This window comes from Anabas testudineus, chromosome 11 (assembly GCF_900324465.2).
Source record: "Anabas testudineus chromosome 11, fAnaTes1.2, whole genome shotgun sequence".
Classification (NCBI taxonomy): domain Eukaryota; kingdom Metazoa; phylum Chordata; class Actinopteri; order Anabantiformes; family Anabantidae; genus Anabas; species Anabas testudineus.
This window is the reverse complement of record NC_046620.1, coordinates 8,554,494-8,571,856: the sequence shown is the minus strand read 5'-3', so window position 1 is coordinate 8,571,856 and position 17,363 is coordinate 8,554,494. Positions and strand designations below refer to the sequence as shown.

General features: G+C 41.0%; 1 protein-coding gene across 1 annotated transcript; it reads right to left on the bottom strand.

Moving 5' to 3' along the window:
• Window positions 1-2,227: 2,227 nt before the first annotated feature.
• chrna11 (cholinergic receptor, nicotinic, alpha 11) lies at window positions 2,228-14,672 on the bottom strand. The gene is made up of 10 exons (XM_026346872.1): window positions 14,481-14,672; window positions 12,782-12,921; window positions 12,403-12,447; window positions 12,077-12,186; window positions 11,902-11,981; window positions 9,591-9,758; window positions 9,306-9,500; window positions 7,496-7,582; window positions 5,665-5,774; window positions 2,228-4,159 (listed from the first exon to the last, which is right to left on the bottom strand). Exons 1-10 carry the CDS (start codon window positions 14,530-14,532, stop codon window positions 3,422-3,424), a joined length of 1,725 nt encoding a protein of 574 aa, XP_026202657.1. The 5' UTR covers window positions 14,533-14,672; the 3' UTR covers window positions 2,228-3,421.
• Window positions 14,673-17,363: the final 2,691 nt, after the last annotated feature.

Sequence of the window (17,363 nt, the reverse complement as noted above, 5' to 3'; positions counted from 1 at the left end):
GTGTTTACACACGTTCTCCCTCTCTCTCTTTTATTCCATCTGAGCGAACACAGTAAATCTAAGTGCCTCTACATTGCTAGCACTGCACATTTTTTCGACCTCAGAGTGAAAGAGAGTTAGCCCGTGAAACAGGGCTGAATAAGGACCAGCTCACTACTATAAATACGCCTCTGACTCTTTACTCTGACACTGAGTTATACAGTGAAGGCCACAGAGCTACACACAATCCCAAAATCTGATGGACAATTTCTTGCATGAAACTCTGTCTCTAAATTCTGTTTATTTCTGTAGTACATATTTTCCCTTATAGTGTGATATATTACAGTGGCCTTTCATTTAATGCCGGTGACTGAGTTATGCTTGTCTGAGCGCCCATCTCTCATGACTCTGTCCCTCATAAATCCAATGAATTACCCAGAATACCCCCTCTTTTTGCCATTAAACCCCCCCTACTCTTTCTCTCATCTTACCTTCCCCCCTTCTTCACTTCCTGAAGGAGTGATCAATTAAATCCCTGTCCAGCTCTCACTGTGCGTCAGCACTTTCTCTCCTGCTCTTCCCCCCTTGCTCTGTCATTTTTCTCTTCTTTTTTGGCTGTCGGGCCAGCCACTGTCAACACAGAGACTAGGGAGCAGACCAGAGGTGATAGAAAACAAGATAATCCTTTATTTTTGGGATCTGAAATGCTCTGTACAGATGTGAGTGTTTAGGTGTCAGTATGTGCTGAAAGGAGAACATCCTTCTGCAAAAACCCCCAGGCAGGAAGTTTTCTTTCCACCTGCTACTTGACTTTAGAGAGGAAGTGAGAGGAAACAGAAGATGAAAAGAGGTTTAGAAATTGTTGCACTACTGTATCTACGCTCGATGAAGCAGTTCACAGTGTAAGAATGCATCAGCATAGACACTTGAGACAGACAGTGTAGGTCAGGAATGTAGTAAACATGTTTTTGTTCTGTTGGTATAACTTAAAACAATAATTTTAATAAATCTGCCCGTAATATCTATTTTTTATTGGAAAAAAATAGAGACTATGAAAACTAATAATGCCTAGATTTAGTTCTTTTCGTGGAATTTGTTGAAGATGAAGAAAAAAAACATAAAAACTCCACTCGAACTTTTTTTTTTGTACATTTCTCCAACTACAGCCAAGCAAACTGATTTCTCTATGTCTCTGCTTACAGTTTGAACGTGCGGTTAAACATTGTTGTTCATCCAAGGTTGTTATTTATACATTTATTTAAGCAAACCACAGGTACTCTTTATAGCATTACTGCTTTCACAAATATAGAAAGGTACATATATTCTGTCATGTATATCTATATATATCTATATTTGCTTTTTAGCAGCTGTGTTCCATAGCTGTGTCCCAAAAGTAGAAGAAAATGTGACAATATCTTGGAATCAGTGAAGCATCAGGAGGCTCAGCTATTACCTGTGCTGAAGTGTACAGAGAACAGTTGTTAAAGGCACAATTGTAGCTGAATGTCTGCTCTAGCTATTTCCTCTAGGTAGTTTGAATGACGCATTGTTCCCTTTTAATCGTGGCCTATGTGTGTAATCACTCCTTCATACAACATTGCCTGTACAATATACTTTTACTCTATAGTGAGCAGCAAATTGAAATTTCAGAAACTTGTGAATCATCATTTTGCATCATCAGTAATGTAGTGTCACTCTGGTAATTTGTATAAAATGTGACACAATGCATTGTATGATTGTTTGCAGAAATGATGCATGCCATCCTGGGAAGTGTGGGAACGAAATCATAAAAGTCACAAATTTCACACTAGGAATTCAGAAACTCTCCACTATATAGTACAAAGGGAACTGATTTTTGGCTCAGTGAGAAGTATAAAAGAAGTAGAAAATTTAAAGTCTAATTTATCTGTTAATTCAAAATTGTTTATGCATAATACAACTTCACAACGTGGCCACGCTGTGAGATTTTTAACATTTAATAGGAGCAGCTCTTTGTACCATGAACATTCAGCATACATTCAAAGTGCTGGCAGAGACACAAGAAAATCATTTATGGTTGTTTGTAAGTAAGTTCAGTCTCTCAAAGCCAAGACAGTTATCAATTATCTCTGGCAGCAGATTGTAAATCACCACTTTAACTGGAGTAAATGTCATGAAAATACACATGTAGTCAAATCTTATCTTTCATTTTAAAATTTTTTGTGAAATCAATCACCAAGCTGTAAACCTCTGCAGGTTGATGGGATGTTACTTCTCCTTATTTCCTTTAGGATATTATGTCCTGATTTGTGCGTCTCATTTTCTTTTAAAGACATGAGCTCCCATTTCAGTTATTGAACTTTTAATATGAAATCCAATTAGATCTGTTGGTCTATTAGGATCTGTCAGATACACTTAGGTAACTGCTTCATGAGTTATTATTGGTGTAGGCCTCTACTGTGGTGCAGCTACTGGCCACTGCGTTGCTGATGACCGCTTAATTCAGTTTCTCGGTCATGATAAGCCCTGCACACTATGCCCCTGCTGAGAAGCTTTTGATCTCTGCTGATTGTTGCAGATTGGCAATCGTCTCAAAGAGATAAGGCCCTGGAAGTGGTTTGCGAGAGCAGAGTGGGGACTTCATCTTTTAAAAGCTTATTAGTCTTAAAGATTATCCGAGGTCTTTCAATTTGACGGTCATTAGATGGATTTGACTGAATAATAGATGAGATCGTCTTCTCCTCTCCACTGCACTATTCTTGATATTCGGTCCACTTTTGTATATATTCGAGTATCAGGCTGCTTATTCCGCCCAACTCGCCGCCAGGGATGAAGTCTCATTCCTCCACAACCACTCTTTGTTGTCTGTCCTTGTAAAAGTCTTTTTCTCTTCGCCCCACCCTCTCCTCGCATCACTTTTAATGATGCAGTCTTTTCTCAACATGTGGGAGTGAACGGCTGCCTTTCATCCTTGAGAAAATAACACAGCCAAAGTCTGTCTTATTTATCTGTCCCTATCTGCCAATCTCTTTTCTCTTCTTACACACTCCTAGCCTTGTATCAAGAGCTTTCTTACTTGAACTTGCATTTGGACTGATATCTTCTCTTTCTTTTTGCCTGTCTGACTCATCTTTCCCCTGATTTTTGGGGAATGTTTAATAAAAGCAACAATCCATTTTCACCTTGTCAAGAATCTGAGAAAGCACCGTGCTCAACCTAATCTCATTTTAACTTCACTCTGTATTCCTCCCTCATCTGTTTTCCTTTTATATTTCAGTTACAAACAGAATGTATTGCAAAGAAAACCATTTGTGTTTTTTCCCACTTCCTCGCAATCACAAATCACAGAGCCTACAGTCTGCTGGAAATTGTGTTTCCTTGGATCCAGGCCCACTTCATCCTTCATCCTATATTTATTTCTCCTCATCCGTTCCTATGCACTTTTCTTTTTTACTCTTTGCTTTCAAACAAAGTCCTTCGAAATAGCCTCCACAAAGTTGGGAGCAGACATGAGGATAGAGATGGTGCAAATGATGTTAAAAATGCTGAACGCCACCAAACAAAGTCGGTCAATTACAGCACCTGCAAATTTCCACTGGTCTGCCATGCTTTCGGCCTCGTCTTGCTCCCGGAAACGGTCTGCCATGTACCGTACCTCCTCTAGGATAGCCTGTAGCTGGGGATCTCCAATCCCTACAGCAGAGCACCCGCCAAGCCCCCCAGGTCCACTTCCAAAGCCCCCACCACTGGAGACAGTGCTGGGACAGCCGACAGTATCCATATTAGGGGTGGGAGGTGGTGGGGAGCTGCAGAATTGAGATGGCAGGTGCGGAGGTGGGCTTCCTGCTACTCGTGGAGGCCCCACTGAAATGTTATTCCTCTGAACAGACTCTGAGAGCACTGAAGGATCCTCCATGCTCTGAAAGCCCATGTAAAGAAGGTTTCCATTGTTGTTAGTGCTGGACTGGGCATGAAGGTGAGGGTGTCCCGCGTGCAGGGGCCCTGCTTGGAGAGGAGCCAGGTTCTGTGGGTGGAGCGGATGAAGGGTGGAATCAGGAGGGTTGGGAATGCTCCCACTCTGGGAGCCTGAGGAGCAGCGGCGGATGTGGGGGGCACATGGAGGTCGTTCTGGGTCGTCATTTTCCCCCGGTCGCTTCATACGCAAGAACCATGCTACCCACTGCAGCAAGACAAGCTGCACCTGTAAGAGATAAGTAAGGATAAGATGGAGCAGCTGAGCGAGAAAGCACAGAAGTCCAGAAAGCAAAAGAAAATAGAAGCCAACGAAAGCCAGCAGCCATTATATACCACATTTTGACCTCTATGTAACACGGCAGAGACGGAGTACTAGCCTCATTTGTTGCCTACTGACGTTGGTGCTATTTCCAACCTTTTTCAAAATGCAGCTCCACTTGGATAAGAAAAAGTATGAGATCCACACCAGGGATACTCAGTTAAAGTGCCTGAGGCAAAGAAGATTTTTTGCTTTAACGGGATTCCCAGCAGAGGTGATAAAAAGGCAGCTTTAGATTCAAACTGTGGAAGTATTGAGATTGACTGCCAGATTACAGTTTCATGACAGTAATGAGCCTATAATAATGTTTCAGTGTAGCATTAAGCATAAAGAGAAGATTAGGTGCTTGCGTCTTGATTTAAACCTTGTTATTCTGTTTCCTTGTTTCCTCTCCTGTTCTAGCTTGGCCTTATTTCTCCTCTCTTCTCTCCTTTACTTTCCCCTTCTCTCCTCCTTTTTTTTCTCTCTCCTCTCCTTGGAAACTAACTCCGTGTCCCCTGAAAGGGCGTACTGGCCCAACAATATCCAGATGGGTGTCTGGCATCTAATGGCAAGCTAATGTTCAGATGACTGCTCAATTAGTCCCCAATAAGCGTGTTTACTGACCAGGTACAAGTCCTGTTGTTGGTGCTGCTGATGTTGTTTTTGTCTGAGCTACAATTATGAACTGTGCTGGTTCAATGCCCTTGTCTAAACCATATCCATTATCTTGTTAATTGGCCATCTTGCTCTCTGAACAGGCCATTCATCAACAGAACATCCTTGCAACGTGTCGATACCTGTGCCATCTGTGCTCTCATGCAACCGAGCTAATTGCACATATATTGATAAATGTAGACCTGTCGATTTTGCTCTGCAGCTCAAACATAAATCACTTAATAAATGACACCCTAAAATGATTATTTCCTGTATCACATTTGATGTCACATATTTAATGCCCCTTTTTCCACATTTCACATTTTTGATATATTCACAGTTGAACAAAAGTTTAGTAAAAATGGATTGATGCGTTTTTAGCGTTAAGAAATAAGAAGAGAGAATGAGTCGAATTGAATCCTCCCACATATCCAGAGTACTTTGAAACACACTCCAGTCGAAGTCTGCGGTAAAGCATCTGATGAACACGCTCCAGCAGACTGACACTGTTGGATGAGTCACAGCTGAGGAAGTCGGAGAATAAAAACAGAAAGGAAACTGGCAGAGAAGCACAGGTAGCACTAACAGATGGGTGAAATGTTATTGAAAACGGTAGAGCAGAAGAGTGATACTAACGCTGACGCAGAGAAGTAATACAAGGAATATATCATTGCTGAAATGGGCAGACCAGCAATTTAGAAGATTTAACAAGCCGGAAAGCATGATGTATGTAACTGATAATGTACTTGGGGTGATGATTAACAGCGTGAACTCACCCATTTCGGCATGTTTCCTCCATTTGGATCATGGTGATGATACTGTAGAACCACGACTGTCGCAATGACTGACATCCCAACGATGATCATTATACTGGCAAAGTACTGACCTGAGTATGAAACAGTGTCATATTTCATTTTTAAGTCATTCAACTCACAATGTAATGTATTTCTTCTGATGGCTGCAGTGACCTTACATACACAGACCAATAAAGGTCTTCTATTGTTAGACAGACAGAGACAGACAAATTCTACATGAAAGCCTGAGGTTATTATGAAAACACATTTTCACTGTGAACATCCCAACATCTACATTTGGTTATATACCAAATACATATACTCCTTTTCCATGCACTGCAAAGACAGCGAGACGAGCTCCTTTGATTATTTCACAGACATACACTGGAGATCAAAATTGGAGAACAATATACAATTTCTCAAATACCAAGGTCACTGCTTAGTCCTATTTGAAGTGATCATAACAGGAGTAGGTATATAGCAGTATTATAAGCATTTTTCAGTAGTTTCTGAAAGAAACTGAAGCACAGAAAATATATATAAAAAGCTAGATATTTGAAAGAGAATCAAAATTAGAAAACACTTTTTAATACTAAACAGTTATTGATGTTCATTTAGCACTTGGTGCTGATTTCCTTAATTATCTGACAAACCCTATTTAACTGGGAGCCAAACTTTCCAATTTCAAAAGGCGGTGACCCGTTGAAAAGTGACTAAAACCCTCAGACAGCGAAAAACGATGATCCTATCAACCATACCATACCATGGTCATTAGAAATCTGTGATTTCCACTATATTGCATCTTTACAACAGTAGTTTTTGGCTTTCTAACCAGACCTTCAATAAAACACGACATCAGCATCCAAGTAGGGTCCACAGCCAGAAACCTGGCAGTGATCATTGATGATCAACTGAGCTTTAGTCATTGTTGTAACCTTTAGAAGATTTGGTTGTAATCTTTCTCCGTGGTCCGTGCAGAAAATTACAAGAACTGAAATTCCAACAAATAAGAAGCTATAAAAGCAGAAACAATTGAAATAATCTGATTGGCAGAGAGACGAGGCTGAACCTCATTTAAAAATCTGAACTGAATATCTCTGCCCTGCTGCCAGGTTGAATTTGGGTCACAGAAGCTTTGACAGCACCTTTCCCCACATTAAAATATGTTTTGGACCTTATTTTCACTGATGAATATCACAAACTATAGCTTTAATAAAAATATTGCTGAAAGCAGCACAAATGATCATGCCTGCATTTTTACAATGTGTCTTTGCATCTGTCTCTGGCTGCAGTCTGAGCTCACTAAACAGAATTCCCTGCAGTGTGACCACAATCAATTTAGCCAATTAAATTTTAGGCTGAGCAGATGGCTAAAATAAATTCTACTATGTTCTTGGCATTTAGTGGCTTTACCACTTTTTAACACTTGCTGTGTAATTGTGCTTTTTTTTTTTTACATTGATTTAGTTTGTTCTCATCCAACTCTAGCAGCAAGGCTCACTGGGTGGCAATATGGACAGTAACAATTAGATAGACTGTCATGAATATTAACACTCATTATTCCAAGAGGATAAATGTTAATATATTTGATAATCCACTGTCTTTTCATCTAGAGGTCAAAAACATTATTTAGATGACAAATTATGTATATATTGATCATGCAGTATCTCTAACAAGTAAAACGATTTAATTTCACATCAACAGCTATTACATTTTCATATTTGGTTTTAGTTTGTTGTCCTGAGTCCAGTTAAACAACTTTTTCATCAAGAAGCATGTGAACCTCTCAGGAAAATGACTGTGTGGAACATACCTATAAGAGGGACGGAGTCCGACGTGGCCGGCATTATCTCTGCCACCAGCAACATGAAAACAGTGAGAGACAACAAGACGGTGATACCTGCAGACAGATACATATCTGTTAGACCAATCTACAGCATGGTTGCTCCTCCTGTAAGTCACAGTACTTTCTTGTGAGAAACTGCAGTAGTGTGTTCGGTATTTTGATAAATGATCACACTCAGGATGAGACCAAGTTCGATTTATGTAAATGACCCGCTAATGCTCATACAGTGAATTACTTTCTGACTTTCTGTACCTCTACAGCAAAAAGCACTTCCACAAAGCAAACAGCCATTTGTTAAGTTGTCCAAACTCTGCCTGCGTGCACATTAACACACACTCTCATATGCTCTTGCACTGGAACTCATCTCCATCTTCATTTATCCACCTCCACACTCTTCATGTCATTTCTCCAACAGACAGAATTTAAGGACTGCTTTGCTGGCATAACTGTTCCCCATTCAGAAGCTTTCAATTAAGCTCCTGGGCTGAGGGATAAAATATGAATGCCCTTTAAGGATATTAAGAAAATTGAAAAGGCTTTCTTTATATTGTTTGTGTCCCCTAGTCTTTATAGAAGCCAGTTCCTTTAACCCTGAAGGACCGGCCACTTGGTCCCTGTGTCTCCTTCATCAAGTCGAGTGACAGAGTATTTTCCTGGAAGGCAGCGTGTAAGCTCTCCCCCTCTCATCAATTCACTAGCCTTAATTACATCAATAGGTTAATTGGCCGTGTGTAAGGCTTGGCATTTTTGTCTGTGGAGAAATGCTGCGTAATGCATCCTGTATTGAGATTAAGGATGTGCTTTGACAGTGCTGTCACTGCCTCCCTCTAAGTTCCCACTGGCCTCCATGATGGCAGAAGGATAAAAGGCTTTTTTTTTATTATTATTCTGGGGTATTCAAGGAGTAGTCGGACTGTACGAAGAAGATCAGAAGTCAATGCCTAAAGATTAATCTCAGCCGCTGATCTGTGGACTATTTTCTCAATTAATTGATTAACTTTTAGTCTATGAAATGTCAGAAAGAAGATGGAACAAAAAGGGGTGTCAAATGTTCACACTGCAGAGAATGTTTGGCCTTTTTTACTACTAAAAACATTTAATTGAATAGCTTAAAGAAAAATAATAATCAATTTTACTACTTATTCTTTCAGGTTAATAAATATAGATTAGATCTGTAGTGATTAATGAACGATCATTAATCACGAAACACATTCAAACAGATATAAATGTTGCAGCTCCTGTTTAATCCACTCCTCTCTTCCAGTCTGTTATAGTGCGATTTGGTTGTGTCCCATCTTTTCCTCCTTCTCATTCCTCTGCCTCTTTCTTTTTTTGAAGTCTTCCCTCATTGAATTCTTCTCCTGTCTGTGTTCACTACCTTCCCACACCCATCCCCCTTTGTTCCTTTTGCTTACATTTCATGTCTTTCTATTTCCTACTGTAATCCTCTCTTAGCTTCACACCATCTCCTTTTGCCTTTATTCTAGGACAGGTTGTAAACACTCTCTCTGAGGCAGTAAATGCTCATACACCTAAGAACATGGGACTTGTTTATGTGCATTTCATGGGAACGTTGGTCTAAGCTGTCCTCATGAAGGCAAGAATCCAACCAAAAACACTCCACATGTTTTTATGATGGACTTTTAAGGTCACACTAGTCTGCACCTTGATGTGGGGATGTACTCAAAGTTAGAAATTAAGCGTTTAACCTAACAAGCCCCCTTCTCCTGTCTTTTTGCCTTTTACTGCTGCTGCGTTTTGGTTTTGATCTACTCACCCAGTGAGATCTTCTCCCCAGAATCAGCTGGTAGCACAAAGATGAGCAGGGTCATGGAAGAAAGCAGCACACAGGGGATGAGCAAGTTGAGGGCGTAGTAGAGTGTTCGCCGCCGGATTGTCACAACAAACGTCACATCTACATAGGGCTCCTTACAACAATCATAGAAGACCTCATTTCTGGTGCCGGGAACTCCTGGAATAATAGGTGAAGAGAAATTGAGTCTGTTGCTCTATGAGTGGAGTTTTTGATGAGGATACGATGCAAAGGTTGCATCCTACTCACCAATTAGGTCCCACTCTCCATTGGGCATGTAGGTTGAAATGTCAGCATCAATCATTTGAAGATCCAGCAGCCAGCCATCATACGTCCAAGAGCCAAACTTCAACTTACATTTCTGGATATCAAATGGAAACCAGCGAACATCCACGTTGCATGTGCTCATAAAGATTCCTGAGAAAAATATTAAAGAAGACAAAAGGACAGAGGCAGACAGATAGAGCGCTGCAATCAATTGACTAAATGGCAATATTGACCCCTTGCAGTTTCCTGCACAGCAATGAGAAGACAAAGCTGCATTGAAGGGCCACTTGTGTTGTGCAGACATCCTGTCCTGAATATCAAGTCGCTGTCAGAATGATAATTCATTCCATATCTAACCACATCTAAAGACTTGATTTTCAATTCAACCACCCTACTCTGGTTTTTAAATAACAGCAGTGATAAAAATACTGTATGCTAACCAAGAGTGCACATCGCAATGGGATTTTATTAACAGAGATTTTACTGGTTTGACATTAAGGTTGAGGATGTGAAAGAAAAGATTAGAAACAATGTCTCAAGAAATGTCTATTAAAGATCTTTTTAGCAATATTGTCACTCACAGGTTTGAGATATTTCCTTCTGCAAACAAATGCTGTTTCTGCATGACACTGAAAAATGAGATTGTGCACAGTGCCCTAATCAGATTACCATTTTTATTATGCAAAATAAAATCACTCACAGGCATATGCATAAGCACACACAAGCACAAAATCATGAAGACACACTTATCCACCCCCAAACAAAGAATCAGAGCGATCCTCGCAGTGGTCGCTGGCAAACCTCAGCCTTTAATGTAATTACTGAAATAAATGAATCAAGCCGGTTAGGGCATTCAGACACACACACAGAGAACCAAAATGCCAGTGAAGCTCTCAAAGACACTCATTATGAGGCTGCCGACATGCAAATCAGCCTTCAGACTGGAATGAAAGCCGAGTTTGGAAAAGAGTAAGGAGGTTAGCAGATTCAGTGCTTGTTTCAAAGCAGAGGTTGATCTCCAAAATGACATCAAACAAATGAAAACGCAGCTATGAATTCATATTCTCTGTTATTAACAGCAACTTCATGCTTTTACTTTATGAAGACAACATCTTTATAATTACTCCTATTAGTAGTTCCTGAGGCACTACCCTCTAAATTACACTGATTATGTAAAAGTAATCTTATCTGCATGTGTGCAACTTAATGCACAGCACATTTTCTTAGCTTGCTTCTCACAGATATCCAGTATCCTTGAATCGACACTCAATGAAAACACCTGGATTTTTTCTTTTGCGGCTTGGAACTATCTTCCTCATGCAGCATATGCAGCTCCCAAAATAAAACATCATCATTTTGAAAAAACACTTCCCAAGAAGGCATAACAAGGCCTAGAGACCTGACTGCCTTGTAGCAAATGTCACGTACCACAGATATGAGCTAAAGCCTATTACACCTTATCTCCTGTTGTTCTATTAAACCCAAACATAACAGAACACCTTTACCTCCCCAGACGAATCCTGCAAATGATGGCATGCAGCAGACATTTGGGATCCTCCTGATTTTTAATTATTTACCGTGTGTCAAGCTTGTGCTCCACACCAGCCACCCACAGACCTGTTGCCCTTTATATACTGACAACAACAAGCCCAAAAACACGGCAGGAACTGTAACCAGTTCAAAAAGCTGGTTTGCAGCTCATTATGCATATTTTTCCATTTGACCCATCTCTTTCTCCTCATGTTTCTTGAACCTCTCCTGCTGTTTTACCAAGCCAGAGCACTGTCTATTTATTCTTCCCATAACTGACTCTAATTCAAATTGCCACATTAAGGAGCTGTTTTTACATTCAGCAGCAGACTATTAATAAAATTGGCTGCTGAATAAAATTCATAGACTGGCTTTCTGAACTCACTTTTATTTCAGAAGACTATTTCAGTTCAACCACCATAACACCGGAGATTCACTTTCACCCTGTAGTATTCTAGTCTTTAAAGAGGTGCCTGAGAATATACAAAGTAAAGACCTGTGGAAACTCGGGGGACCAATCGCTTTCACAGGCTTGCGCAGGTCTTGCGTTTGGGTTAAGACGGGAAGCAGAGGAAGAAAGCATCTCCTATTTATAGGTGTTACTCACAGCACTGGGAATCTGTTACCAAGGATGCTGTTTTATAGTGATAAAATATTAATGTCAATGTACAAAAGGAGGAGACGTGCAGATATTGTAGAATGAGTTGCCCCGGTTGCACCGCAGGGAGATGAGGAAGTGATATGATGGTAGAAGGAGGCTCACCTGGAGGTAGATACTCTGCATAGCCGCTGGAGTTCACCAGAACATTAGTCTTAAAGGTGGAGTCAAAGTCGTCATCTGCACTGAGGAAGGACAGGAGAGGAAGTGGCACAGCTTGTTGAAATATAACGCTTGTGTTGTGTATGTATGCGTGTTAAGGTGTCTTTGTGTGTTTTACCTGTTGTAGAGCAGAACATCTGGAGTCCAGATCTGATCTGTGGTGAAGCGGAGATTTTTTACTCCAGGATGTTCGCTCTGGTTCCACTGGAGATAGTGGTCGAACCAACTCTTAAAAGTAGAGTAAAAGATACAGTCTGCACCTACTAGACTAATGACAATCAGCTTTATTTCCACTTGTCAAATTTGTTCAGATGCAATATAAAAAAAATCAAATATATCATCTACAATTTGCAGATTTACATGTACAAATTCATGTCAAGTTGAAGTAAAAAGCAACTAAACCCCTAAAAGCAGCAATATTTAAAATCTCTCAGGGCTTCTTACCATCCGTAGCCACATGTTAGAGGTTAACACCTGGTTCTTCTCATCCTGCAACATGTTAAAACATTCAATATAATTTGCAGTCAGAGAGTAGAATATCATGTTGGCTCTCTATTGAGGTTTAATTAGAAAAATGTTTCATTTTACCTCAAAAGCCACAAATAAATCCATGCAGATTTTAAAAAGCCTGCTGTTATCAGCACTGTTATTGTCACAGGCATAAACAAATAAATTAGGACCTGAATTATGAATTAGAATTTTATCAGAACCAAAGATGAAAAGACTGTAAAGAACAACAAGTCATAATTTACAGTATCTGTATTTTAAAAATATATTTTGTCATATTATGAGGTTGAGCACACATGCAGCTAGAGACACCTACCACGTCCATGATCTGTATCAAACTCAGTGTGAAGAAGACGGTGATAGGGTGGGAGTCATTGGCCACTGGTCGTTCCATCCGGTTGTAGTCCTTCAAGAGGTTCTTCAGCAGGTTCCTCTGGTGAGGACCCTGCAGTGACACTGAAGAGAAAGAAAAAACATTCAAATGCGACAAATGCTGAGAAAATGAAGAAAAGAAAACATGTTGCTGATCAAATCACAAGATTTATCCCTCAGGAACTTTATTTTCTATAAATACACCCAGAAGAACAAGAGTAAAAGGAAATGCGAGAGTGAAGCAGGTGATTTAGTGATGAAATTGGCAGAAATAAAAACTGATCTTTTATCACCATTAGTCACACTTATCTTGACTGTTATGGTTTAAGCTTTGCAAATGAGACGTGGAAGATGGATCCAGCGCCTCAGTCACACTGAAACATTTAACATTAATCCTAAAAATACAGAAAGAAATTTAACTGGTACAAGATCCGGGAGGAGTGTGCAGAGTGCAAACTGAATCTAATTAGAAAAATCAGGGTATAATTGGCACTAATGAATGTATAATTAGTTTTGTTACAAAATCTCAGAGGTGATAACATGAAAACTGTTGATTTTAGATGTTCATTGACTTTCAAAACAAATGAATGTTCCAGCAAACGGCACTACTGTCCTATAACAACACATACTTTATCAAAAGTCAGAGAATTTTATTTTAGATATCCCAAGAGATCCCACGACTTTTCAGTCTACTGTAAAGGGAGTTATTTTAAAGTGACACTCAAAAGATTTCATGGATTTGAAACTTTCGCTCAGTCTGGTGTTATATAACCTCAATAAAGTGCTGGGAAAATTAGATGCACACTGGGGAGATTGGATGAACGGCACAGAGAATTAAATTATTTATTTCTCAGTGGCACTTTTTAGGGGAAATATGAGGGTTCAAGGTGTTCCAGTGCTGAGAATATGATGTCAGCAGTAGTAGCAATGGATTCAGCTCACTACATATAGTTTTTAAAATTCAGTCCGCAGAAATATACTGAAACTTTTGCCTTCTCTTGCCTCTTGCTGCACTTTCTGGCCCCAAATCTCTTCTTGAAAACACAACACCTCTGCTGGTACTTCTGTCTGCAGGGAAAGTTCACCCACTCTCCTCTCAGCTCCGATATCCACTATCAACCTTCACACTCGGCTGCGACTTCGCTTGCTCGGAGCTCTGGCATTTTGGCTGCAGCAACGCGTTCACAACACAGCGGCGGGGCAGCACAGAAGAGCGGCTGATCTGTGTGAAAAAAATCCCCCGAGGTGGACACGGATTTGAACAGAAGAAACGAGTAAAGAGAAGAGGTGATGCGTTGCTGCTTCAGGTTCTTTTACATACTGATCCTATCATCTCACTCGCTGCACAGACCAGATGTCAATCAGCCTGTTAAAACATCTCATACAGAGCCATCCACCTTCTAGGTCAACTCAGCACGTATAAGAAAAATAACAAGCAAACAGGTGAGTCTCTTTTTTTTTACCTGGAGTTTTTGTTTCTACTTTATATTCTTATTCCAGTCTATACTTTACAGATCAACTGTCAGCACCACCAACATCAGCTCCTGAAGTCCAATACAATCACACTTTGAGTCAAGTGTTGCTGCTGCAATGTGATTGCTGAAAACAGAATGAAAGACAGAGACGGAGGCAGGCATACTCACCGTGGATCAAAGCAGAGAATCCAAAGAGGAGCAGAGCAACTGAGTACCACATCCTGGTGGTGACAAGGAGGAGGAAAGAGGAGGCAGAAAAGGAGAAGCTCTGGATGTTGGAGGAGGGGAGGGAGGAGAGGGAGGACAGACTCAGGAAACTGCTGAAAATCCTCCGGTCTGATTCCAGTCAGCATCAGGGGAAAGGAGTGTGAGCGTGTGCTGGAAGAGGAAGGAGTGCAAGAGGAGGAGGAGATGGTGGCTGTAAGCACTCTCTCCCTCTCTCTCTCTCTCTCTCTCTCTCTCTCTCGTTCTCTCCCCCTCTGTCTCTCAGGGAGGTGGGACTAAAATGGAGAGCACAAGAGAGAAATGTCAGTGATGGGGGTGAAAGGGATTGAAGATAGAGCAAGGAGGTGGAAGAAGGAGAGATTTTTGATTGGCCCGTTGCCAAGAATTGACCTCGTTAAACACAAGAGAAACAGATGATGCACAGAAATTTTAATGATCTTAACGTTAATAGAGAATTGATTGGAGATGGTTGAGTGTGGAAACGGTGGGAAAACAACCATCCTGACAGGAGTAACATACAGAAAAGAAGGGACATGTTTAGTGCAGGAAAGTGAAAAATGATTCAAATGTGCTTAACTATTCTGACTCAACAGTAGCTGCAAGTTGAAGCCTTTTTGCATACTATTGAAAAACTGTTGTAAAAACTAGTGGCTGCATTGCCAAGGTCTTCTCAAAAAAAGGGAAATTGTAAGAACTGTGAGAGCTCGTTTCACACAAACCGCCCGTCTTTCATTGCCTTTTTCCCACTCTATGTGTTATGGCTGGTTAACATGTGTAGCACGACATTTGTCAAAATAAATGGCAGCTGGTCACACATATGACAACGCACCACCGTGGTTATGGTCACGCGCTGGTGGACTGGAAACAGTGTGTGTCTGCAAGTGTTTATGCATGTATTCAAGCTTCTCCCACTCAGCAGGGGGTGAGTTTTGAATCAGCGGGGCAGATGGACTTCAGTTTAATTGAGAAAGTGCTGGTCTCTGCAGGAGGGCAACAGGAATGTGCATAGTTAAACTCTACTTCTCATTTGTCCTCCTGAAATGCTGATGCAAGGGCAGAGGCAGCGAGATACCGAGACACTGACAGAAAGGAAGAGGAGGGGGGAGCAAGGGAGGAGGAAGAAAGAGTTGGACTGTATAATAGATTACCCTATTACTTCTACTGCCCTTCGGAATTACCCCTCTCCTAGGCAGCCTGTCACACATCCAGAGCGCTCCTCAGCTACAAATTCATGCTCAGCTGCACACAGAGGATGGAGAGTGGCCCTCGGAGGCGAAAAGAAGGATGGCTAAGTCACCAGTTAAAGCAGAGAAAACTGCACCAAGCATGAAGCGAGGACACACGATGTGCCTCAGTAATGTATCATCAAAGTAGCAGCAGCAACAGGATGCTGCATCTGCATCTTCCTGCAATATGGCTGCCTAAATGTGTGCAAAATTGACTTTACAATTACCTCTTGGGGGGAAAAAATGCTCCTTGTGCTGTTATGCACCAAGCACCAGTGTGACACTGTGCCAAAAACATAATTCACGATGCTTCATAAAAATACAGATTGGAAGCATTGAGGCATGGGTGACATCTGGTGGTTTGTCTTCCAACTGCACAGCGGCTGGAGCGCAGCAACACTGGCTGTTTTTTTGAGAGGAGTGAGGTGATGGTGTTAATTAATGAGGAAAAGAAACCGGGCGAAATGAAACGAGAAGATGATGAGAGCCAATGCTATAAAGAGAAGGCTAATTAGGAAATAAAACAGGCAAATGAGTGAATACACTGAGCAGGGTGAGGATTAAAGCCATTTGGAAGAAGACATTGAGGATTATGAGCATCATGTGGACAGTAACATGGCACTAATAGTGCCACAGATGCCACAGATGACTCTCTGCACATTTGCTGGGTTCTCTTTTTTCTTTCTTTTTCTTTTTTTTTTTTTTTTTTTTGGGAGGGGGGGGTCCTGATTGTGAGTCTAATTGCACAGCTGCAGCGATGGCCATCGTTCTGGCCGACCTGGCAGGAACACAGCTCTGTGCTAAATGCTGAATGCCGCCCTTGACAATGCAGCCATCAGCCATCAGGGCTGCTGCGCTGTGTGTTTTTAATTACTCTGCTGATTGGATTAGGTCCTCTCCTACGCTGACACGTCCCCTCCACTTAATAGGATGTTATCGACAAAACTAGCACATACATCCACTCGCCTGTGACATCTTATTTGTCAGAGTGGCCTTTTTTGTCTTGAATGGAGTTGAGCAGATGAAGTTCTAGTTCTTCTAATAGGCAGTTATACCCTGTCACTTCAACTCAAGGGGCAGCTGACAAAAGTAGACAGAAATTATATGATGTAAAATCTTAAAATACTTTTTTAAAACAATTTAGCATTGTATGACATCGCCTGACTTACGGTACAGAACTAGTACCAGAAATATTGTCATGTATTATTCCAGCTTACAACACAAGTCAACCACTGACTCTGTTTAGTGAGAGATGTGGTTGTGTTAGGATAGTAGCAGCCTAACTTAATGTGATCTAGCAACCAGGCAATAGCTGACTTACGGAGTCAGGTGCTATCGTCACCTGGAGCCTTGTTAAGAAAATGAGTTTAGAGGTGTGGACTAGAGCTACTTCGACTGATAAAAACACTAACTTTTTGAGTGTCAAAACTGATATTACAGTGCTTGATTGGTCAGTCAACTCACCTGACCAGAACTCCAGGTGAGGCGAGATTCACGGTGCCTTCATGAACCTGTGAGATTCATGGTGCCTTCATGAACCTGTGAGATTCACGATGCCTTCGTGCCTTCTTTTATTTTTACATTTTCTATTTCCAACTTG